The 26,225-nt window shown below is 44.4% G+C and overlaps 1 protein-coding gene across 2 annotated transcripts in view; it reads right to left on the reverse strand.

Moving 5' to 3' along the window:
* Positions 1-1,176: 1,176 nt before the first annotated feature.
* The window catches only part of PGSIP6 (plant glycogenin-like starch initiation protein 6), a 45,534-nt gene continuing 20,485 nt past the window's right edge, over positions 1,177-26,225 (reverse strand). The window contains exons 8-12 of one of the 2 annotated variants that reach the window (XM_087378469.1): positions 18,703-18,834; positions 9,775-9,934; positions 9,532-9,568; positions 9,445-9,487; positions 1,177-1,719 (exon numbers count right to left, since the gene is read on the reverse strand). In XM_087378469.1, the coding sequence (XP_087234595.1) occupies positions 1,660-1,719; positions 9,445-9,487; positions 9,532-9,568; positions 9,775-9,934; positions 18,703-18,834 (432 nt within the window). In that variant the 3' untranslated portion in view covers positions 1,177-1,659. Of the gene's footprint in view, positions 1,720-9,444; positions 9,569-9,774; positions 9,935-18,702; positions 18,835-26,225 lie in introns of both variants that reach the window. The other variant, XM_087378468.1, reaches the window with a different exon arrangement.

Raw genomic sequence — 26,225 nt, forward strand, 5'->3', positions numbered from 1 at the left:
GTAACAAAAAGAGAAAAATCTTCTAAAATTTAAGATCATTAACATACCTCTAACAAGTCACATGGCTCAATGTTTTTGGTAGATACTTGAAATTAATGATTTACTATTTTGGGAATAGGAAAGAGCCATGGATGTTGCTTAAATCTATTCATGTGTTCAACGGAATTTCTTTGCTTGTCAACTGAAAATGCAAATTATTTGCAATACTCGCAAACAATCCCAAATATTTTTTTCAATGTACGAAGATGAAAATCGATTTCGGTAGCTTGTTTCAATTGAATACAATAGAAGACAACATAATTGTGATTTGGCAAGCTTATTTCAATCAGACGCAATAGAAAACGACCATGTGAGAAAGCAAATGGGGCAAAAGAGTGGGATCAATGCTCATAAGTCCAAGGCCTAATATGACAATTGGTACCAACACAAGAAAAAGAAGGTTCTTAGCATACTTGGACAAGCTAAGTTCCGTAAACTCGTTTAAATGGTTGGATTCTATCTCATCAACAAAGGTGTTTACTTCAAAAGTAACAACAATTTTGAGGTCACAAAAATACATTATAACATATTGACAAAACATTAATAATGCTCCATCTTCGTCAATGATTTTAATATTATATTCACCATGGGACCTACACTATCCGCACATGGCATTTTTTGTAGCTCTGAAGTTGCATGAAAGAGGGGCTATTTGAATATCCCGTTGTCACCCAAGAGTTGAGTGGCCAACTCACTTATATTCCTCATATTCTCAGCTGTCTTTGGACTAGCCTCCACAGGTTATGAGGAACATAGGAACCTTGCCAAGGTGGCACATGTGCAGATTATGATCTTCACAACACCGTTCTCAAGTATTGTATCTTTCGTTGTATCCTTTTTGGCAGCACCCATGGCATCATTTGGCATTATTCTCCGCCAAGATGGTTGTTTGCTACCTAGCCTGGAGGCTTTTCCTTGGCTGATTTGTCCCTACATAGGTTTTCTTTGATCTTGGTTTTGGGCAACCATGGTATATTTTGGCTTAAATTTTGGGTTTCCAAATATGATTTATTTTGGTTTAAATTTTGGGTTTCCAAATTGACAATTGAGCACACAAAAGCCAATTTATACAAAATACAAGGATCCTTAAGGTGGAGGGGACGGGGGGGGGAGGGGGGGGGCGGGCGGGCGGCGGGAGCTTGTTCTTAAAGCTATAGATGAGGCATTTGAATATTTTACCACGCAGTTGAAATGGGCAGCTTGCTCCTTAAAGCTTTAGATGAGGCATTTGAATATATTACCACGCACTAGAAAAGGGCAAAGCCGTTTTGGGTACATAAGCTCTACACAAGGCATTCATATATTTTACTGTGCCACTAAAAGGAGCACTCTTTTGATAGCACATGTTTGAGAAAACAAGGCTTTCATAATCCATGAATGAGACAAATGGTATCTGAAGCACAGTGCATGCATCTTTACGCTTCCACATCCCAGACAAACGTGCTGCTGGCATTTAATCTTTGCAGAGTCTTATGGCTCAGCTTCGGGCAGCGATAACTGTACCTCTGCAATTCATAAATTTTAAGTTGGCACAACTTTCACAGCCTGCTAAAATCAGATGTGCTGTGTGGCTGACTCCCATTGTCAAGCCCACGGAGAAACCAGCGGATCGCTAGGTGTTCAGCTGCGTATGTCATGAAAGCTACCAATACCATGGCTCCTCCAATTACCATACCAAGTCTGTATCATCATAAACATAAACGAAAATTAAAATCTATACCCAATATAAACTTTCATAGCAACCAAGTATTACCATGTGTTTAGCTTCTAAAGTGAATTGATTCAAACAAGTTTAATCGTCAGTAAAAGGTTAACTTGCAACGTGAAAGGAAAAATGTCGGATTGAACCCAAAAAAAAGAGTGACAGCCAATCAACAAACACCTCAGATTCATTAGTCTCCTAGTAGATCACAAATCTGTTGTGGATGAGTAGACCTTTGAAATCAACCTTTCTATGAATAGGTAATGTGAAGACAACCGACTCACAGCTCCTCATATTTTATTTCAAAAAAAGAGCATACAATGAGCCTGAGAGTTTGTACACCTTTGAGGTTGTACCTAAACCAGCATATGTCCAAATGCATCGCTTAGTCAATAAAAGGTCACAGATTGTATGATAATGTCGTTCAATGCCCATTATACTTTACTCATAAGACCCCACTCTAGAGTAGCCAAAACAATTCTCAATAGTCAACCTTCCTCTTTAGAGCTCCTTGGCCACAAATAAAGAGGCCCAAAGTCCACCAAAACCAACAAGAAAGAAAATTTTTCCAGGACCTATGACCATCAACCATGAATTTTCCCAACAGAATTTCCCACAAGCCCAAGCCTACCTGAGAAGTAATGTTCGTCTACATGTAGGCTATGCACCCATGCATGTCATCATTTCACTGGTCAATATCATCCTTGAAAAACAAAGCTTTGTCTCAAAAAGGTTGCCCTTGCTAGTTGGCCACCGTCCAGACTGCTTCACAGGTTCCTGATTTACTGCCTAGGTAGGTCAAGAAGGCGCTGTTGGCCTCGAACTGAGAAACCTTCACCCCCTCTTTCAATACTCTGGACCCCTGAAGAGTCATGCAGGATTTGTGGTGCTTTCTAGCACCTTCAAAGACAATGCTAGAACTGGCACCTGCTCCACACACACACAATCTATGGGCAGTCCCTCAGCAGCCAAAAGAAATGGGATATCTGTGTTGGCCAATAGCTGGACCACAGTGACCAAAGAACCTGGAAAGAATGTGTCATAGAACAGCCAATGTCACTCAGTGGGAAGGGCCTTTACGAGCAAGACGCAACTGCAAAGCTACTATGCTCAAAGACGGTACGGACTGGTACTGTGAAGTCTACTTAGTTAAATCCACTCATTCTGATCCCTTTAAAAAAGTATGTTGGCAAGGGCTAGCAATCACGCAATGTTGCCTTGCCTGAAATTTCCAAATGCTCTGGCAGATGAGCCCATCAAAGGTGGATCTATTTTGTGGAGAAACTACTCCAACTGGGGCTTTAGAAGCAATCCAACTCACTCTTTGACCTTGAGAAACAAAAAGGATAGCCCTCCCCAATCACTCTCAAGGGGATACCTGCCCTGGAAAGTTGTATTTGCCATTGATTTGGGACTCATGGCTTATCCGCTGTGCCTCGAGTATGGCCATGGCAATCTTATCCATCCTTCAACTCGCTCCCTGTGATGTGAGAGAACCCTGCAAGCCTCCTCATCTAACTATGCTTTTGGAGAGGAGTCCTATATCCCATTGCTCCCATCCAACATGCCTATGCAACATGCATAATGATGTAATGACGATGTATTTAACACAATTTGTAACATTATGAAACGGTGTACGATTAGTTACAGCACTCTCCTTTCCTTTCTCTCAAACTTTCTAGCATTGTATCAAAACCTTTTCTAAGGCTGTAGAGTGTGTATCTGAGGTCCTTGAAGGCAAGTAATGTGAAAGCAGCAAGAGATCTCCCACGAGTGAGAGGGAGCATTTGCAAAAGTGTACTCATAAGTGTTGATTTATAAAGACTCAAGAGTATTGATCCACGAAAAAAGTCATTTTTAAAAACTTTATAAGGCAAAATATTTGCACAGAGAGAGAGAGAGAGAGAGAGAGAGAGAGATTAATGTCCGTGGAAGGCCTCATGGGCCTATGGGACATAGTACAAAACATCAAAAGTACTTACATCATAAAGGAAAACCCAAAGAGAATCGAGAGAGTGCCTATAGCAGCTTAGCCCCTACTTACTATGGCATACTACAATCAAATACTATCTTAAAGGTGGCCTGAACAACATCAGTTTAAGACTGAGAGTCTTTAGGTTTTGATTTGAAATCTCTGATTAGTGCTTTCCATCCCTGTAAACAGCCCATTTTCCTTCCTTTCGAGCATCCTTCACTTTAGTCAATTCAGTGGCCTTGAGTTTGAGCTGAGTTGGAGTGAGCTCCTCTGCTATCCATATCTTAGTACCTTTCAACTTATTGGTTTGTTTGAAAATCTTGCTTCTTTTCATCTTGTTCTGGAAGCACTTTGGCTTGTGTCCCCTCCGGATGATAGCAATTACATCTTCAGCTTCCCGGGATTCTTTCCATGATATTTTCCAGCTTTTCCTTTTGACTTCCTTCAAACCAGCCATTTGGCCTCCCCCCTATGCATACGATTCTTGCATTTACCACCCTTTTTTCATGTTCTTGTACTTCTACATACACATCCGATGTGTTGATGTAATTTCGTGTTTCACTGAACCAAGTCCTAGACGATAGTCACCATCTGTGGTGTAGGTGCTGCTATATTGTGTATCTGCAATAATTTGTGAACGATTTCCTGCTTCCCTTGTCCTTCGCAAGCACTTGTTTTCCTCTCTAGAGTTGCAAGTTTAAGCTACAGCTTTCCTGCTGTGCTCGTCTGGGTCTATCATGCTCACCATTCTCTTATGCTGTAGATGATTCTTGGCATACGGGGAAGGCGTCTTTGCAAAAATGTACAAGGGGGGGCGGGGCCGTGGGGGGAGAGCGGGGGGGGCGCGAGGGTGGGTATGAGGCTTTGGTCCGGGTCGAGGTAAAAGTCTTGACCTTGGGGAAAGCCATGAGAGAGAACTAAGCGAGGACAGTTTGCTACAGCAACAAAGAGCTATACCTTTCATCCGTCCACAAGCTACAAGTGCTACAAGCAGTGATAGATTAGCATGAGCCAAAGAAAAGTTTTCAGATTTCGCTTTTCAGCTAGGATCCATTGTTGGAGTCTTCTATGACCTCAACTACAGAAATATTGTAGCTCATTGCAAGTTTACATCAGCCCACTACAAGCAGATGCAAAGCTTTGAAGATTCTCTATAGTTATTGCTAGATTTCATAAGAGTCGTGAGCATCTTGAAAACACTTGCATCAAGTTGGATGTCCAATCAAGTAGCTTCACCCTTAGCCTTCTTGTATCCAGTCTCTTCAGTCTAATAGATTTTTTGGTCTTCTGCAGACTTTAATATACTTTCTTTCTTCCTCCCTCGCCTCTCTTACACTCCAAATTAGTTAAAGTTCTCTCAACACACAAGAACGAATAAGAGCTTTACTTCATCAAGGATGAGCAACTATAAGGCAACGAATGTTTTTCCCTACAATCAACCCATTGTGGACACTATTGGCTGAGTATTAAACCAGCTCTCTTTACTCCAGCTTGAATCACCCTTTGTTCCTCTTTTGCTTCCCTATGGCCTCATCTATACCTATAGATTATAAATAGATTCCCATGAAAGGAGTGCAGCATGATGAATCTCCTACTAGAGCCTACTATGGCTGAAATCCTTGCTCAGATTACGCACATGAATCAGGTAGTGCATATTACAACATCAATGTGCTTCCAGGCATTACCCTGCTCTCGTGAGACTTTTGAAAGGGAGAAGAAAGTGAAAAAGCTTAAGTATGTTCAGTCATGGCTGAACCGTTGGGATGCTCATTTCTCTTATGAACTAGCCTAGGTGCACTAGTGTTACTGTGGTGGAAATTTACTTGTGAAATAATGCATGCATATGGTTCCAAGATAAAAAGAACCTTTAATATGTGTCTCTCATGGGAGGATTTCAGTACTCTATTCGAAATGGTAACCTCTGTGAGACAGATGTTCATGACATAAGGAAAAAAATCATTTTTAGTGTCATGACACCTTGCACAAGACATCTTGGACTGATAAGAGATGTTAGGTGCAGTTGATAGCTTGGGTTCTATATGGGAGCTTGTTTGCTCGAAGGACCTGTCAGTGTATATCACTCATGAGGCGAAATCAATTCAAGATTATAGAGAGAGATCTCTAAGGAACAGGATAATTCGTCAGCTTCTTACTAATGGATAGACATGATAAGCTCTGGAAACTCTCACGAGAGTGTCACATCTGTGTAGCAACAATTTTCAGATTTCCTTGCTCAAGTGTAATCCTGTTTTGAGGTCATATCATGAGCTAGCATTGTGACAAGGTTAGGGCCAAGCAAGGGACCCATTTAAAAGGAGTCTAGCGCCCACGGGTGTATCTTTTCCCCACTTAATTCATTTGTGTTTGCAGTCTGATTCAATTCGATTAGGTTCATAGTCATTTGCCTGCTCGATATTCATTTGCATGTGTAAGTCTTTCGCCTTCAATTGCAGGTGCTTCAATTGTCTATTCCGAGTATCCCATTCAGCGGTGCCTCGTTCATAATTGTGTGGTGATCATTCGTTAGGCATCCAAAGGGCCCAAAGAGGAGTTCACCTATCTTACTCCCTTGATATCACCCTGGCTGCCTTGATGCAGCAACTTGGAGTTCCATCCACTCTTTAAATATCTCAACAAAGTCTTTGAAGGCAACATTCGCTCGATTACTTCCCTCAGATCTTGATCCAGGGCATGTGCACCCTTAAGTAGGTCAGGGATACAGTCTAGGAGGTCAGGTGCCAAGAACTGGCCCGATCAGCTAAAGCCCCAAGCGGTAGAGACCCCACATGCATTGCGACTAGTTTTCGGAAAGAGCCATGGGCAGGAAATAAATCCAACACCTACAAATATAAAGGATTGGGTGCTCAAGGATTTTGAGTCCTATCTTTAATCATGAGGACAGCTGCAAAGTTAGTGTTTCCGCACATTCAGCTAGCAATAACAGGCTTGGACAATCTTGTGTGGTTTGTTTGACACCAACAATACAGCATGTATAGTGACTCTTTGAAACCAGTAGTTCATGCTAACAATGGAAAAGGGAGACCTGATTAATAGGCATCTGGTCAAAGGAAAGGTCCTAATAGAGGAACTAGTGGCAGATGGTCATAAGGTTTACAGCACTCAGTGAGCTTCTCCATGGAAGCTGATGGAGCATCTGCATGGATGAGTGGGTGTAGGCCCACAATGCATTGGTAAAAGGGGGTGTTGGAATATAGTAGTCACCTCCATTAATGTGAGTACCCAAATGAGGACATGGGAGAGGATGACCTAGGTAGCTTTAGGCGTCAGAGAGTACATGGGGGAGAATGACCTAAGTAGCTTTAGGGGTCAAACAGGCGACGTGGACAGAGGATGAAGATCGGGATTGAACTAAGACGTGAAAGTATGGCATGTGGGCAGATTGTGGGAGGCCACATGGGCATTCATTTGAGCTACCACAGCAGCAACTAGTAATATACCTGCATCAGGGAGTTCATCTGGGATGCAAGTCGGAGCTTCTCCTGACTGGAGTCTGCTCAAATAATCAGCTATGGCATGCTGTTTTCACCACAGTGTAATCAAACTCTTGTAACAAAAGCATCCATCTTGCAAGCCTTCCTAAGGTTGCTAACCAGAGCAACATGCAGTGCTGCAAAGGGCCACGTGGAGCCTGTTTGTAGGCTTGGGACGAAAGGGTCCATGGAGCAGAATGGTTAGCAGTCTGATGGCTCACACAAGGTCAGGTCGGAAAAGGGCAAATGCCAAGAGCAGGCAGCTGGAAGAGAGGGTCTGTACACCATACAGTCCAAGCCAATCGGCTGTACAAACCAGAGACCTGGTTGGCTGGGTTACAAGGCTGGTCAGGTGATAGATAAACTGGCTGCCTAGTCTGGGGGATCTAGTCGAAGGGCCTTTGCCCTATAAACAGGGGGCCCAATTGGGGGTCCTGGCATTTAGTGTTGTGCCTCATAGTTTGGCTGCATCTCTTAACTGGAAGGAGAGCAGCAAAGCCTCCTCTAGAGCGTGCAAGTTGACAAGGTTGGAGGAACTTTATGGAGGTAGAAGGCAGCCTATGGGAGTGCCTACTGCCCACATCTAGGCAGCATACAGGCTGCTAGATGGTGGTAGTACCATATATTGCATCAGGCAATTGCCTGTTTTGCGCTCTGGTTTGTATCTACAGATTACCTCAGTTATACTTGTGTGCACACAAGATGGAGTTCAATTTGATTTACATGACTGCAAACCATTTCCAGCTCCTATGGAATGCAATATCAAATCGTCAGCTCATGACAATTCTGCTGCTACATATCCTCATCAGTATAGACAGCTTATCGGAAGCTTGATCTGTTTGACTATCAAAAGGCAAAACATCCCTTACTCAGTTCTTGCTTTCAGTCGATTCATGTGGGATCCCAAAAAGACTCCTCTCCTTACAGCTAAGAGAGTTCTCACATACTTGAAAGAGACATGGAATTATGGATTGCTTTATGACAAGTATACAACTTTTGACTTTCATGGATACACTGATGCCGATTGAGCAGACAGTGTAAACAACCAACGATGGACCTTATCCTCCACAAAAGCAGAATACAAGGATCAACCCATGCTCTATGTGACGCAGTTTGGTTCAAAATGTTTTCACTAGAAATTGAAATTCTTACAGTGCTCTACTTTGATAATATGCGCAGCATTCAACAGGAAAAGAACCAAAAATTTCACGCCAAAACAAAGCACATTGAAGTGAAAGTCCTCAATGAAAAAATAGACCTTGTTCATAGTCCACCAACACAAGAACACATAGCAGATATCTTCACAAAGCCACTTGCGCTCGACAAGTTCGCATACTTTCAACAACACCTTGGTCTTTGCCAGCTACAATGGAAAAGAGGCAAGTGAAGGTCCAGTTGTACTCCATGTACAAGATGTACTCAATGTACAAACTTCCATTACATAGTCACTGTGGTCACACCTCTGATAATTTCAGTTTTTTTTCAATATTTGGTTGCTCTCAGTAGACTATCCCCTCCCCTATTATAGCAGGGCTTCAGCCATCAGTTTCCCACTTTATGGAATCCCAAAATCCCTGTCTGGAAGGCCCTCTTCAACATTGAGATGGTCAGGTATTGAAACCAGAGTCCCCTATTAAGCAGTCATTATCTATATCAGACCCTCCTTCACAGCCACAAAGGATCACCACTTTCTTTGTGCCCTGACCTTTTCCGTTGGCTGTGTTGACACCCTTGAGACACATAAACAGACACAGGACTCCCCAAAGGGACCTCCACTATTGTCCAATTAGCAGTGCTCCTCCCTTCAGTTCAGCTACCAATATCCATGAGAAGGTTTTAGAGTTCTACACAGAATTTAAAGAGATCCATAGAGCGCCCAGAGTTCATATTCAGTATTCAGGCCTTTGAGCCATTCTTAACTTGGGGAAGCAATCCGGCGCTCCCATCTTACCATCACGTACCCTGTACTTGCATGTTCTCTCATTGACTGTCATCAGTTTTCCAAAGACATTAATAAAACTCTCTTTTGTTTCTTTCATTATTTCTATGTGCACATGGGCATGCACGTGCACGCATGAGAGAGAGAGAGAGAGAGAGAGAGAGAGAGAGAGAGAGAGAGAAGCAGGAAAAGGTTCGGGGGGGTGGTGTTTTTTGTTTTCTTTTTGGGCTGAGGGATAAAAGGGGGAAGGGGGGCAGAGGGGGGTGGTTGAACTTCTTGGAGACTCCAGTAAACTTACCGAGCAAAAAGAGCAGTTACACCAAACAAGAATGGGAGACATGGTGCTAGTATTGCAATGAATGCCATACCAGCACCATAAATGATAGTGACACCATCCCAAGAGGTTGAAAGCTTCAGGTTACCTGTACAACAGAAAAAATAACACGATCATAACTTTCAACATCCCGACAAACTGTAAATAGTCAGTCCCCCCCCCTCATATCAGAAAAATAGACTGAGAAATGCAAACAACCACAATGACTACAATCGCATGGAGCTCCCAAAAAGTTTGCAGAGAGAAACAATAAAATAAAACCCGGTAAAATATGATTTAGCCAGAAAAAAGTACCTTTACCAGAATCATACTGAACTGAAGCACTAGCTGGAATGGATCCTGATGCTGACATTCTACCCCATGCAGACATGACCTCCAGATAGCGACTAAACATCAGAGCAAAAAGGAAAAATGTCCACTCATATAAAAGTAGCAATCCTGTCTGCGGCATAACCTGAAATAAATATTGCATAAAATATGCAGTAAGATACATGAAAAACTAGGCATAACCTCCAATAAATATTGCATAAAATATGCAGTAAGATACATGAAAAACTATATTACAAGCAATCAAGCCAAGACGACAATGTCAGATCATTCCTCGATAGTGCTTCACTTAGAGCAGCCCTGCCATGGACTCCCCTTCAAGGGGGTTTGGAATCCTCAATGCATTATTACAAGAGGAGGAGTTCAACAGGTCATAGCAGAGTGGCCGGCCCTACACCCCAAGTCGGCTGGGCTAGCAAGGCGGCAACAACGATCCAAAGGAGAAGCGAGGAGTTACAATCAAGCATTGCAGAGGGAGAGAGCACTAAGACATGACATGGGATCTCCTAGAGTGATCTGTGTGTCCCCTCGATGTCTCGTGTGTCGTGCTGCGATCGTCGGGTCGAGTGTCTCTGTCACGTCTGCAGCTAGAGACTTTATGATCAATGTCACTCGATGGGAAGAACTCTGTGATCCTGCTCTGAGAGGTGTCTAATGACAAGTATCCATCGATCAACTTCTACACGCAACACAATTCTCAAAGATTGATCTTCGTTCAAGTTATCATCAAATTCGCATACGAGAAGGCGATGAGTACAAGACAGCTTTTTGAACAAAGTATGGACACTATGAATGTTTGGTCATGCCTTTTGGGTTAAACAATGCCCCGGCCACATTCATGACACTAATGAATGACATTTTCAGGCCTTTCCTCGATAAGTTCGTTATCGTTTACCTCGATGACATCCTTGTTTTCAGCAGATCCCTACATGAGCACAAACAACATCTTCACCAAGTTTTTGAAGTTCTCCGCGCAAATTCTCTCTACATCAACGTTGAGAAGAGTGAGTTCTTCAAGACCCAACTCGAATATTTGAGACACGTTATTTCAGCTCAAGGCATCTCTGTGGATCCCAAGAAGGTTGAGGTAATCCGAAACTTGCCTACTCCTAAGAATGTTCATGATGTCCGTTCTTTTCTCGGCTTAGCAAACTTCTACCATACAAAGGTCTATCAGTTTTCCGAGATCGCAGATCCTATGTCCGAATTATTGAAAAGCACAGCAGTTTTTCAATGGCTTCCTGAAACAAAGTATAGTTTCCAACAACTTAAGCAACCACTCACTACCACACCAGTTATGGCTATTGCTGACCCAAACCTTCCATTTGAGGTCATGACCAACGCTTCCGACATCGCTCCAGGAGCAGTCTTGATGCAAGAAGGTAGAGTTATTGCTTTTGACAGCCATAAACATTCCGATATCCAAACCCGATACCCGGTTTATGATAAGGAGTTTCTTGCCATTGTACATGCTTATCGCTCTTGGAAACATTATCTCATGGGAGCCAACTCGGTGGTCAAGACAGACCATCACTCTCCAAAGTATATCTTTACTCAGCCAGTCATGAACGCTCAGCAAGCACACTGGGTTGAGTTTCTCGCCAACTTTCACATGACCATTGAGTACATTCCAGGACTACTATGTCTGAATTATTGAAAAGCACAGCAGTTTTTCAATGGCTTCCCGAAACAGAGTATAGTTTCCAACAACTCTAGCAAGCACTCGCTACCACACCAGTTATGGCTATTGCTGACCCAAACCTTCCATTTGAGGTCATGACTAACGCTTCCAACATCGCTACAGGAGCAGTCTTGATGCAAGAAGGTAGAGTTATTGCTTTTGACAGCCATAAACATTCCGATATCCAAACCCGATACCCGGTTTATGATAAGGAGTTTCTTGCCATTGTACATGCTGATCACTCTTGGAAACATTATCTCATGGGAGCCAACTCGGTGGTCAAGGCAGACCATCACTCTCTAAAGAGTATCTTTACTCAGCCAGTCATGAACACTCGACAAGCACGCTGAGTTGTGTTTCCGACCAACTTTCACATGACTATTGAGTACATTCCAGGACTACTATGTCCGAATTATTGAAAAGCACAACAGTTTTTCAATGGCTTTCCGAAACAGAGTATAGTTTCCAACAACTCAAGCAACCACTCACTACCACACCAGTTATGACTATTGCTGACCCAAACCTTCCATTTGAGGTCATGACCGACACTTCCAACATCGCTACAGGAGCAGTCTTGATGCAAGAAGGTAGAGTTATTGCTTTTGACAACTATAGACATTCCGATATCCAAACCCAATACCCGGTTTATGATAAGGAGTTTCTTGCCATTGTACATGCTTATCGCTCTTGGAAACATTATCTCATGGGAGCCAACTCGGTGGTCAAGGCAGACCATCACTCTCTAAAGTATATCTTTACTCGGCCAATCATGAACGCTTGACAAGCACGCTGGGTTGAGTTTCTGGCCAACTTTCACATGACCATTGAGTACATTCCAAGACTACGCAATGTAGTTGCAGATGCTCTCAGCAGGTTAACTCTAGCATCAGCTATGGTAATCTCTACATTATCTGTGGATGTTCTAAATTCATTCAAAGGGAAGTATCTCAATGATAAAGACTTCGGCACAGCAGTACAAGTTCTTTCAAAAGATCAACCTTCGACTTCCGAATAGAAGATTTTCTCATTCTATTCTTATACGGACGACCTTCTGTATTATCAAGATCGTGTCTGTGTACCACATGACAAGGATGTTCGACATCTTTTGTTAAAAGAGCATCATGTAGTTCCTTATGCTGCCCATCCAGGCATCAACAAGACTTACAGGTTACTCAGTGCAACATACTATTGGCCTCAGATGAAAAGCGACGTCATCAAAATGGTCACATCTTGCTTATCTTGTCAACAAATGAAAGCAAGCCGACGACTTCCAGCAGGACTTCTTCAGCCGCTTCCAATTCACTGAAAGGTGGGAAAGTATTTCCATGGATTTTATTACAACACTACCACGATCCTCCAGAGGTAACACTCAGATTATGGTAATTGTTGATCGATTGTCCAAAATGGCACACTTTGTTGCTTGCAAAAGAAGTGCAAGGCTCCGGACATCGCCAAACTTTTCATACGACACATCTTTCAACACCATGGATTGCCCAAGAATATCGTATCCAACAGGGATCCTAAGTTTACCAGTCACTTTTGGATTTCAATGTTCAAATCTTTGGGTACAACTCTACTGTTCAGTTCAGTCTACCACCCAGAATCAGATGGCCAAATTAAAAGAGTCAACCAAGTTGTGGAAGAAATGCTCCGACATTATATTCAGCACGCCTAGCAACTTGGGAAGAGTATCTACCACTCCTTGAGTTTGCTTATAATAACTCTTTCCATAGTGCCATCAGCATGACTCCATTCCAAGCAGCTTATGAACACACTCCGATTATACCAACGAATTTTGTACTTCAACATCGAGTGGCCCTAGCTAATCAACTGGTTCAAGAAATGCAAGACATTCTACTCCAAGTTAGGGATCATATGCGAAAAGCGCAAGAGCGGTATCAACGATCTGCCAACAAACATAGATGTCACCTAGAATTTGAAACTGGTGACATGGTGCTATTATTTGTAGCCCCACATCACTACAAGATGATTAACTCTGTGTTTCCTAAGTTGCAACCAAGATACTATGGACCTTTCCGGATCGTCAATAAAAATTCACCTTTAAGTTACAAATTGGAATTACCACCATCATGGGGTAAAATCCACCCGACATTTCATATTTCTTGGCTAAAGACGTTCATTCCAGGCGATGAAGCAGTTCCTCCTGCTAGTGATTATGTCCCAGAAATCGAAAACGATTATGTTCTCCTTGTTCTTGAGCGTATTCTGGACCATCGACAGCAAGAGACTCAACATCGGCTTATCACGAAATTCCTTGTTCTTTGGCAAGATCTGGACGACTCCGACGCCACTTGGCAATCTGATGAAGACTTACAGCAGTACCTGACATTTTACAGCAATATTTTCAGAATTTACCGTGATATTTTCTACACCAGTTCATTATCTCCACCAAGGTCTTAATTTGAGTGGGAGGGGATGTCACGATCTGTGATGTATTCCTTTCTCTATACCTTAGACTTATGGATGGTTTAATGAATGGACACTTGTGGAAGGGTATGCCCTTTCAACAAGACACTTCCTATGAGGCACAACCCTTCACAAGAGACATTCTATTGAAGAGACACTACCATTGTAATGTACCCTCTCATCAAGGGTCACACCCTTCACAAGGGGTACACACCTCTTCATGCACATACACTTTGGAGTACACACCTTTTCATGTGTGACTCTTCACTCTCTATATAAGAGAGGCCCAACTGTATGGATGATACACTACAAACACTCAAGCAATACAAATATTCCTTGTTCCCTGCTATTTCAGTCTCCATTCTGTTCCTTAGCACATTTCTAAATATAGTCAATCTAGGATTTCTGACAGTCTTAGCTTATCATAGTTCCTCTCTGGGATTTCGAGAAGGCTTATGACAGGATGGAGGACCTTTTCTGGAGGGCACCATGAGGAATGGGCTTTTCGGGAGCACCGTGAGGAATAGGCTTCTCGGAGCGAGTGCCAGTCTAGAGAATAGAACAGAGGGTATGCTTTGCAGCAAAATATATTTCCGTCACAATGTGGACACAATACTAAAGCTATGTTCAGTGGACCCCTAAACACACAAAAGGCTATTCTCCTACTTCCGTGGCACGTTCAAAACACTAGGCCTGCGTTTCTCTCCTAGAGATTGTGTGGGCCTGGTATGTGTGCCCCGCAAACACACCTTCCTACTGATCCTTCAGGACAGCCTCTCCTAAGGCAGTGCTTTGCTGTAGATGCTTCACCTCCTTGCTGCTCCATGGACAGCCAATGGTGAGGCACAACTTCTTCCGTTGATCATGTCTTCCTTGCTGCTGTGAGGGCAGCCAATGGTGAAGATACTTTAGGTCCTTGACCCCTGCAGTGAGCCCCCTACCTTGCTGTACCAAAACACTATTGAATTGGACCTTGAGGCAGGCTGGACTGCTCCACAATTTGCTCTTCAAATTGATAGGTAATGAGCCCCGAAGGGCTCCCTTTTATAGGTCCCAAGGGCCCCCAAATTAGCCGACTAAATTCAACTGACCCAGGCAGTCTGTAAACTGACCTGGTCTACTGCATTGCAGACCCACTGGCCACGTGGCAGTCTGCCACTGGCCCACTGACACCTCCCAGGTCTTGTTTTTGCCTTTCCCTGGTCCATTCTCCACGCCTAACAGTTGCCTACATGCTCCTGGCACCCTCACGTTGGACCTCTTTCAGCCTGTTTGGCCCAGCCTGTTTTGTCCTGGCTCAGCCCTGCCCCAGGATCCAGTACAGATCTGTACATAGGAACCTGCAATCGCGGCCTTATCTTGGCCACGCAGCGCTTCTTTCTTCATGCGTCACTTAGTCCAAAGTTCCCACGCAGGCTCACAGATGCACCCCGTTCTGTTCCAGACCTTGTATCAGGTTGTACTCTTGCTGAACATCCTCAAGATCATACCACATGGCATTGCAGCAACTTCTGGCAGGGTTCCAAGCACTGCTGCTGTTCCGACTCTGTTCCAAGCTCTTTCAGACAACCAGATATCTTTCTGGGTGCTGCCCACATGGCAGTCTATGTGCTGCCCATGTGGCAGCCTAGCTTTCTCAGTTCACACGGTGGTGCCTTTGGTTGTGGCAAGGACGGCCCCTTTCTGAGGTATAGTGGAATCTAGGCGATTCGTTTTGGCCATCTAGAGTAGGGCACTCAGAGAGAGGTGTGAAGGTGCCCTTTTTCTCGTACACGATACACATAGGCATCACCTCCAGTTGGAGGTGACCGCCTAGACCCCTTTGAGAGTGTGACATTGGATTGAGCCAGCAGCTCGTGCCCCAGGAGGTCATTCAAGCTTTCAGTCACACTTGTGGGCGAGCCGCTGGCCACAGAAGATTACTTACTTCTTGTAGATGGTTGCCCATGGGGGTCAGACACCCATCGGCCCCCGCATAGAGCATGATCAGAGGTTACCACGCCGCATGGATGGAAACCCTGAGACGATCTTGCATATCTTTGCAGCTGCCTTACAACACAGAGGATTTGGCAAGGAGCCCTTCGGATGGTGGCTCGAAGGCAGAGGATGCAGCGAGACTTCACCTAGGGTATAGCAACCTGGTTGACGAAGGGGAGCCATGGCTCCTCATTGACACAATCACCCCAACTTACAAGATCCAGGCGCAAAGGGACTTCCGGATCGAGGTAAAAGATGTCACTCCCCCTTCTCAGTAGCATCCTATTCTTCCACAGAGGACAGTGTTTGGGAGACGGTGTCCAACATCATTACTTGGAGCATCTGATCGCTCATTGATGCAGCTTGGCGATGGGAGGGGGTATCACCAAGTCCCCCCAGCAGTTACTCTTGTCAAGATTTGGCAGAACATCATCTAAAAATGCTTGCCATATCGGAGCCTAGGACATCAAGATCTACGGTGACCACTGAGAGGCCTTCTGCAAGGCTTGGCTTGCAAGAGTCTTTTATGCATTCAGCTGGATGGATAGTCCCCCACCCTGGTTGTTGGCCCCTATTTCAGAGATTCCCTATGCAATGAGCTGGGTTCTCTGACAACAAGCTCGTTGACAGCCAGTTTTCTCTTTGTTTCCCACGATCAGTGCCTTACGAATTTTTATGGTTTGGTTTTCTCAAACATAATAGTTAATCTTTTCTTGGAAAATGAACAAACAAACAAAAACAAGAACCCAAAACTTAGAGAAGCCTACACACACTCCACAGAAACCACATCAAAATCCAAGTGAACTCTAACAAGTAAATTTAAAATCATGATTTTCTTAGGACACATCACATGCTACCACCCAAAATAAGTCACGGTGGCACCTCTGGTTGTGGCAAGGACGGCCCTTTTGTGAGGTACAGTGGAATCTAGGCGAGTCGCTTCGGCCATCTAGAGTAGGGCACTCAGAGAGAGGTGTGGAGGTGCCCTTTTTCTCATACACAATACACGTTAGTTGTCGTTAGAGGCGGCTGCCTAGACCCCTTTGAGAGTGTGACATTGGATTGAGCCAGCTGGTGCCCCAGGAGGTCATTCAAGCTTTTGGTCGCACCTGTGGCTAGCCCTTGGCCACAGAAGATTACTTACCTCTTGTAGATGGTGGCCCATGGGGGTCAAACACCCATCGGCCCTTGGCTAGAGCATGATCAGAGGTTGCCACGCCGCATGGATGGAGACCTTGAGACGATCTCGCATATCTTTGCATCTACCCTACGACACAGAGAATTTGGCAAGGAACCCTTTAGATGATGGCTCCAATGCGGAGGATGCAGCGGGACTTTACCTGGCCCCTGGGGTATAGCAGCCTGGTTGACGAAGGGGAGCCATGGCTCCTCCATTGACACAATGACCCCAGCTTACAGGATCCAAGCGCAAAGGGCCTTCCGAATCGAGGTACAGGATGTGAATTCCCCTTCTCAACAACGCCCCATTTCTTCCCCAGAGGACAGTTTTTGGGAGACAATGTCCAGCATCAATGCGTGGAACACCTAGTCGCTCGTTGCTGCAGCTTGGTGATGGGAGGGGGATCACCGGCGGTTACTCTCGTCAACATTTGGCAGACATCATCTAAACCATGCTTGCCATATGGGAGCCCAGGACATCAGGGTCTACGGTGACCACTGATAGGCGAGTGCATTTCTGCAAGGCTTGGCCTGCAGGAGTCTTTTATGTATTCAGCTGGATGGATTGTCCCCCACCCTGGTTGTTCCCCTGTTTCAGAGATTCCCTAGGCAGTGAGCTGGGTTCTCTGACAACAGGCTGGTTGACAGCCAGCTTTCTCTCTGTTTTCCACGATCAGCGCCTTAAGGATTTTATTGTTTGGTTTTCTCAAACATTAATAGTTGTTCTTTTCTTGGAAAAAGAACAAAAAACACAAGACCCCAAAACTTAGAGAAGCCTACACACACTCCACAGAAACCACATCAGGATCAAATTGAACTGTAACAAGTAAATTTAAAATCATGATTTTCTTAGGACACATCACATGTTACCACCCAGAATTCCTTTCTTGTGTTTTTCATCTCCTTGTGCACAAAATTGACAGCAAGAAATTGACCTAACATTCTAGTACTTACTTCTCTGATGAGGCCAAGTCAATCTGTTCAGACAATTTTTAGGCATGCTATAGAAGTTAGTCAGTGTGTAGAGAAACTATAATAGGAAGCTGTAATATTGCTACTGGAAATGAACATACTCTCAACATTTGTGATGTGCATAACAAAGCAATCCGCATACCTCAATCCGGGATACACTCGTACAGTTTGACAAAATAATACAAGATACACTCAGCGTTAGTCAGCTGAGTATTTTCTGGGCTATCAAAGAATTGCAGCAGCTTTTATGATCCTAAAAGTTAGATTCCAATTTTACTGCTGGAAGAATACAACTGTAGGATTGCACAAGCAAAGGTTAGCATTTCATGTTGCAGCAAAGGTAAGAATACACTTCACGCAGGTTCTTTTTTTCTTCTTTGGGGAAGAGACGCAGGGGGGCAGGGAAGAGGGAAGAGGAAATTTAGGGGGGGCGGGGGGCACGTGTGTGTATGCAAAGAAATTCACTGCTGCTTAAAGTCAAAATTGTGTTACACATACAAGAGCAAGATGTCATCAGAAAATAAAGCTCTTTGCAATGAAGAAACTAGCAGACGTAGGAAAGGTAGAGGTTTATCAGTTCATGGCAAGCTCTATCAGAAGCACCCACCACCCCAAAAACAAAACAAAAAGGATCCATAAGTGCTTGGAAAGAGATATACCTGTCTTGGTATTAGGAATACAGCTATTCCAAAGGATATTCCTGCAATTAAGAAGCAAGCGCCCACAGATAGACTTCCAAGAAATGATGGCATTTTATTGCTCCCTGACGTCCCTGAAGTCCCATTTCCATACTTCACCATCCAATTGGATCCAACACAAAAAAGAAATTTTCATTATAGATATCAGTTACAAATAGCTACAAACTCTATTAAGAAGCCTAAATTGATATCAATTCCAAGCGCATGTTTATCCACAAGCTTAGCCTCATGAGCTTCCTTGCTTCACAAAAGACCAAGCACACACAGCATAGCTATTCATAGCATTACTTGATCACTAACCACGAAACTTGTCGTTTACAGAACCACATTCTTTTCCTCAATCTGACATGAGAGAGCTTACTGGATATTTTATTGAGTCCGACACAATATCTTGACATCACAGTAGACTAGAAAATCTATGGACTTTTTCAGATACCACATGGGAGCATTCCAAGATGAAGGTATTTTACATGAGTAAGGAGCCAATTCGGTCATAAAATCAAGTGTCTCTAAATCTTTATAAAAGTTGGCATGAGGCAAATTTTGCACCTGTCACTTCTCTTCACAAAATACATGTCCACTTCCTTGATAATTGACTTTTTGCAAATCTTTATTTTCCGAAATTTCAAGTTCTTTGAAATAGGATGTTTATGTTTTCCTACTGTTCATTTAGGCACTAGTTGGCTAGGGTCTAGCACTTGACGGTGGACCCCCCTTGAAGGGCTTATGGGCATTAGTGTCCCACAAGCTGAGACATATCTTTTATGAAAAATGTAAAGACCACACACCACCCAAGTAACCAAATATGGGACCAATAAAATGCATAGAATGCATACCGGCCCAGCAACTATTAAAGAGAATGCATGTGAACATGAAAGAGTCAAAGAGATACAAGACAAGACAACAAACAAAATGTGAGAAGGTCAACCAAACTCAAACTAACCCCAGACTAGCCCTTTGAATAGAGCTGATTGCCAGGAGCTTAAGGGTGAAAACACAAGTAAAATCCGCCTAGTATTGGTCACCCAAACTGAATTTATTAGTCAGGCAAATAAAGAGTGGTCAAAATAACCTTAGTTCATAATTTCAGCATGTGACAGATGGCATGCTGACACGGCGACCATGACCTATGTCACTGGACACATGGCAGCCCATGAGGTAGAAAAGGACACATGGCAGCCTATGGAGACATGTGGACGGCCATGCATGAACCATGGCACCACTTATCACAACAAGAACTCCAGCCCCCATGCAGCCACCAATTTCCAAGGGAGCCAGCTGGCAGCCCTCGTACCAAATTGGGCACAATTTCCCACGTTTGAAGCTGGCCCCTTCCTACAGGCCTTCCAGCCTTCAGTGAAGCAGCACCTAGGCCTCCCTACAGCAACCCAGCAGGGTAGCCTCGGCCTCTTCAGGGATCTAGTGAGGATTCACCTCCTCTAGGTAGTCTACTTTCTTTCCAGTTTTGCAGTGACGGTTTCAGCCCCTACATACATTTGTATTCAGTCCCTTTGGGCATTCATACCTTTCAGTTATATATTCCTCTTCGAAGGCCCACTATATTCTCTCCCTCTGATTCTCTCACTCACATTCACAGCATCACTTTGTATTGAGTGCATCATCTATCAATTTTCAGTTAGTGTTAAGCAGGAGAGAGAGTGAGTCAATCTATCTCCCGCTACATTGGTACCAGAGCTTCAGAATTTTTCCTATGATAGGGAGGGTTAGTTTAGAGGCAGCTCTATTGTTTTATGGTCCACACAAGATCCTTACCCTAGACAAGATCCGGTAAGGATACCATGAGCACCAGTGAGCAGTCCAACACAGGGGGAGATAAGGGTTCAGTGCCTCCACCACCCCCACCATAGAATCCTGCACACACTTCCATGCCTGCCATGACAGCCATGTTGCAGGCTATGATGCAGATGCAGCAACGACAGTCCAAGGCTCTCTTCACCCCCATGACCCAGCTTCAAGAGACGCGGGAAGATCGTGAGCAAGCTGCCAAAGAGCACGAAAGGCTAGCTCAGGAGGCAAAAGAAGAACGCGATCGTGAGGCTCGAGAAGCAAAAGAAGAACACGATCGAGAAGCTCGAGAAGCCGCACGGGCAGGTCAGGAAGCCAAAGATGAACGCAATCTAGAGGCTCGGGAACCAAGGAACTCCAAGAGTGCGAGGAGCTCCGAGAACGTACCGCTCGAGAAGAGAAGAAAGAACGAGACCGGCAGCTTCTCATTTCTCTACTCCGACCAACGAGGGGAGAAAAGGAGAGACTTTCACCTCCAGCCAAGCCTTCCTTTCCGAGGAAGCTCAACTTCACACGGTACGATGTTAAGCAATAACCCTTACTATTGTCTTCGTGGCTCAATCAGTTTGAAAGTTATTTTTCAGTGATGCCTACGAAGGACAACGAACGGTGCATCCCAAGCGAGGCGGTCACTTGGTGACTCAAGTGGCAGAATGACCACTATGATGAGACAAGGAGACACCTTTTTACAACTAGACGAAATTCGTGAAAGATCTTTGATCACGTTTCCTGCCACCTCAGTACCTGGACAGGCTCCAGAGTCAATTCTATGAGCTACACCAAGGGGGACACCAAGTCAATGAACCATTATGCCAATAAATTCACGCAGGTGTTCGTATAGTTCCAGTAGGAGGACAATCAGAAGTTGAGCAAATTCCTTCATGGGCTGTGATTGGATATCCAATGGTACATCCGTAGTTTTCAGCCACGGGATAATGAGTGTGCATATGAGCTAGCTCAAAACTTTGAGCTTATGCACAAGGGTCAAGGACCCAAAGGTCAACAGTTAGAAGCCCCCTGGATTCCACCACCATAGATGGACAGAAAAAGGCTAGCACAAGGCAACAGAAGAAGAACTGGCCAGCGAAAGCCAGCAACGGCTATGGAGGGTCCTTGGACGCAGCCACCCAAGCAACCTATGCCAAAGAAAACAGCCGCTTCTTTTGCCATGAGAAGGAGCACAAAAAGAAGGATTGCCCACATTTTAAGAAGTAGCAAGCAGATGGATCAACGTCAAGTGGTTCTTCTATAGCTTTACTCCAACCAAGACAGCGTCAATGGTTATAGAGGAGATCGAAGAAGATCAGCAAAAGGGTGACTCTCATCAATTTCCCACAATGTCCCAATTCTACAAACAGATCAACGGCCAAATAATCCTCATTCTCGCAGATTCAGAGAGTTCCAAGGACATCATTTCTACCAAAGCCGCTCTACGAGCCCGGTTGACTCTCACCCCGTCAAATACCATCACCCTGAATGGGGCATCCATGGGACAGCAAGCAGAGAGCAACAAGTTGGCATCAACAGCCACTCTCAAGATAGGAGGATGGGCAGATACCTTTCAGGGTAGCGCCAACTCAAGCAACAGACATCATCTTGGGAGCCCAATGGTAGCACCAGTTCGAAGTTCGAACAGACTATCAGAACTAGGGTTTGGACCTCAAAATTCCACAACACGGGATAAGTTCATCGGTTGGCTAAAAGACACTTTACCTCGCCCTTTGATTTCCGCAATCCAGATGGCACGCAAGATTCGCAAGGTAGAAGAGGCATACATTGTCTATGTTAAAGCGACCAACACAAAAGGGCCAGCCAGGACCCCCGAGCAAGAGGCTTTGCTTCAATAGTACCATGACATTTTCCTCACATCGAGCTTGCCTCTAGCCTTACCACCAAGTCAGCCAGAGGACCATTGTATTGAGCTTTTGCCTGGATCATCATCTCCCAGCAAGCATCCTTACTAAGGAGGAGAAGCTTGGGTAGAGCAATTAGAGGAGTTGTTATGCAGTGGCTTCATCCGCCCCAGTAACTCACCATACGCAGCTCCGATCCTCATCATCAAGAAGGACAACTCAGCTCAGATGTGTGGATTACCGCGCATTGAACAAGCTGCCCATCAAGAGCAGGTTCCTTGTGCCGAGGATCGACTACATCTTGGAGAGTGTGAACGGAGCCAAGATGTTCTCAAAAATTGATATGAAGAGTTGGATACCATCAGATCCAGATTCATGAGCCAGATATTCAAAAGACGGCATTCCACACAGAGAAAGCCCAACATGAGTTCATGGTGATGGCCTTTGGTCTCACAGGGCACCCGCATCCTTCAATTGTATGATGCTCCAATCTTCAAACCGTTGATCGGTAAGAGTATCTTTGTGTTTCTCGACGACATTTTGATTTTCTCGAAGCATCCAACACAACATGTGTAGCACGTTCAGCAGGTTCCTCAACTTCTGAAGGACAACAAGTTGTACATCAACACCAAGAAAAGCAGTTTTTTCTTGGAGGAGGTACATTACTCGGGATACATCATCACTTCGACAGATGTTCACCTGGACGCAGCCAAGGTGAAGGATATTGTGGAGTGGGAGGTGCCTGCAACAGCATAAGAGATTCGGATGTTTATGGGCATTTGCCAAGCCTAGCGGAAGCATATCAAGGATTTGGCAAAGATCGCAATTACCATCACCATTTTTTACAATGAGTAAAAGCCACAAAACAACCTATCACCTTTACTCCAACCGGCCAAAAAACTAAGCTATTGGCAAGGCTGAAATAGGCAAAAGGCAGTATAGAAAGGGTGAAACCAAGAGGGGAAGAGGCGAGCGAAGAAGTAGGAGGAAAGAAGGTGAAAGCAAGGAGGATAGGGGGGGGCAAAGGTGGAGAAGAGAGCAGCACGCACAGGAGCAGGGAGCTTGTAGTTAGCCTGAAGGGGGAAGGGGGGGAGGGTAGTGGACAAATCAAAGTCTTGCACTCTATCACAAATGATGGAACATGAGTGGCTCTGATACCATGTTGGAGGAGGCAGTCATTACAGCACCGTGCCTAGCATTGGCACAATGGGATCAACCCTTCGATGTACGGACCAATGCCAGCAACTATGCTATTGGAGCAATTCGAGAACAAAACGATAACCCCATCGCATTCGAGGGACCCAAGTTGCTTCCAACAGAGACCAGATACTCAGTCTATGACAAGGAGTTATGTGCAATCATCCATGCCCTCAAGACAAGGAAGCATTTTCTTTATGGTCAGGATTTCACAATTCGCACATATCGTCAGGCCTTGGGGTGGCTTCAGATCATGCCCACCGCTCAGTGGTCTAATCGCCAAACCATATGGAGCCAAACCTTTTTAGCAGTTTGGCGGCATGATCGAGTATCAGCTCGGATCAAAGAATGTTGTGGCAGATGCTCTTAGCAAAAGAGGAGGAATACTCACCTGTATTCCCATAGTACAAGAGTCTTCTATCGAGGAGATGCGCAACCAGTACCATACGGATCCGGATTTCCAAACACCATGGTACAAAATCATGCTTGACAAAGGCCCTAGTGATTAATCTATACATGACCATTATTCTTCAAAGGACGACTTTGTGTGTTGCCCTCATACCGTGCTACCATACTCCATGATATGCACGATTCTCTAGCAAGCGGAGACAGAGGAGTCGCATGCACTCTCAAGAAGATAGAGCGCAAGTTTTTATGGACTCATTTACGCAGTCATCTTCATCAGTATGTATCTCATTGTCGGGTGTGCCAACAAGTTAAGGTATCCCATGGGAAGATACTCCATCCCCTTAAGATACCAAATCAACCCTTTGAGCAAATTAGCACGGATTTTGTCATAGACCTTCCACTAGGTATTGGCACCAGGAACACCATGTGCCTGACCAATGACCATAAAGGATAGGCTTAGCAAGTTTGTCATACTAATTCCATGCAAAGGCACCATCTACACACAAGGCACAGCTCGTCTATTTCTCACTTGGTGGTATTCGATGTGTGGCATGCCCTGTATCATTGTATCCGACAAGGATTGCAAGTTAACCAGTCATTTTTAGAGAGCCCTGTTCGACAAATTTGGTACCAAGCTCAATTTCTCCAACAATTTTCATCCGCAGTCAAATGGCGAGACAAAAGTTTACAACCAGTTATCGTTCAATATTATAAAATGCTATGTTGCGGATAACGAGTCCCGCTCGGAACAATACTTACCCCTAGTTCAAGGGATCTTGAACGACACCCATTCTTCCAGCATGGGTCGGACTCCCTATGAAGCAGCTTTCGGTAAGAAGCTCGAGTCCCTTCTCACTAGGACATCTGAGAAGGTATACAAATCCGATCGTATCACAGAGACCTATGAGCAGATCATGGAGTCAGTAAAGGACCGCATTGCCAAAGCCTAGGAGACCTACTGAACGAAAGAACAAGCACAGGCATGAGTTACAAGGAAGGGCAATGGGTCTATTTTCGGATCATGAAGAAACATCTCAAGAAGATTAGAAGGAAGTGCCAGAAGCTTTCTCATCGGAGTTTTGGACCCTTTCCAATCATCAAGGTGGTGAATGATCTGGCCATGAAGTTGCAATTACCTTCAACATGGACCATGCATCCAGTATTTCATGTGTCATGGCTCAAACCATATGTGGGTCCAGCACTAACCACAGTACCAGATGTGGAGCAGCCTAAAGTTGTTGATGAGGCTGAGATCGTTGAACCGAAGCAAATTTTACTTCATCATTTCAAACGAGGAACAAGCAATCGACAATGCTTGTATGCAATCAAGTTCAAGCACAGGGACTCCCACGAAGTACATGGGTGGAGGAACATTTCTTCATAGACTATCTAGACCTCCTTGCAATGTACAAGGCGGCTTTTTCTCTACCCTAGTTCGAGTTTCCGTAGAAGGGGATGTCACCGACATCCACAACCCGTGGCCATGCTAGACTACCACGCAAGCAACCAGCTCAGCAACAGTCCACATATGCAGCCACGTGGCCTACCACACAGGCAGCCATGTCAACAACTACCACGCAGTCAGCTAGCAAGATGCAGCCATCAGCAACAACACGAGCTGTCCCAGAGCAATCGTAGGCTGCCATGTGGCAGCGATGACCTCAACAAGTGCCATGTCCCTTCTCTAGCATGGTGATGAAAGACAGCAGAACTATTCGCATGGAAAAAAATAACACTCATATTCTTCATCATCTCCCATGACGACGATATTGATGAGATTCTACAAAAGACTACTAATAGAAGCAAAGGTTTAAGTCGCACAGAATTGGACTGGATTTCTTATGCATATTGGTCGCACTTGATCTAGCAACTATTAACACAATCCAAGTGGCCCTATTGTATGATTCTTGTATCGGCATGTTCTCATCACCGAGACATGATTACAAATCATATTGTTGCACATCGGAGCAAGGGGATTTCTCATGAGTTTGAAGATGCATCCATGACATGCATGGCCATTATAGATGGACATTACGTTACTTGCACTAATGGTGCAATTGTTGAGCACATCTAGGCATTGTTAATCAATATGTGTCTATTATGCTTGTGTATCTCATTACATAGCACCTAGCATGCTTAGCCTTTGGAAACAGTCACCACCAACAAATTTTTAGGGCTCAAATATGAAGGTAACTACAAGTGGAATGCATGCATGTAAGG

The sequence above is a fragment of the Dipteris shenzhenensis genome, chromosome 8, assembly GCF_047967505.1.
Source record: "Dipteris shenzhenensis isolate YYH24624 ecotype China chromosome 8, Dip_SZ_1.0, whole genome shotgun sequence".
In the NCBI taxonomy this organism is placed as follows: Eukaryota; Viridiplantae; Streptophyta; class Polypodiopsida; order Gleicheniales; family Dipteridaceae; genus Dipteris; species Dipteris shenzhenensis.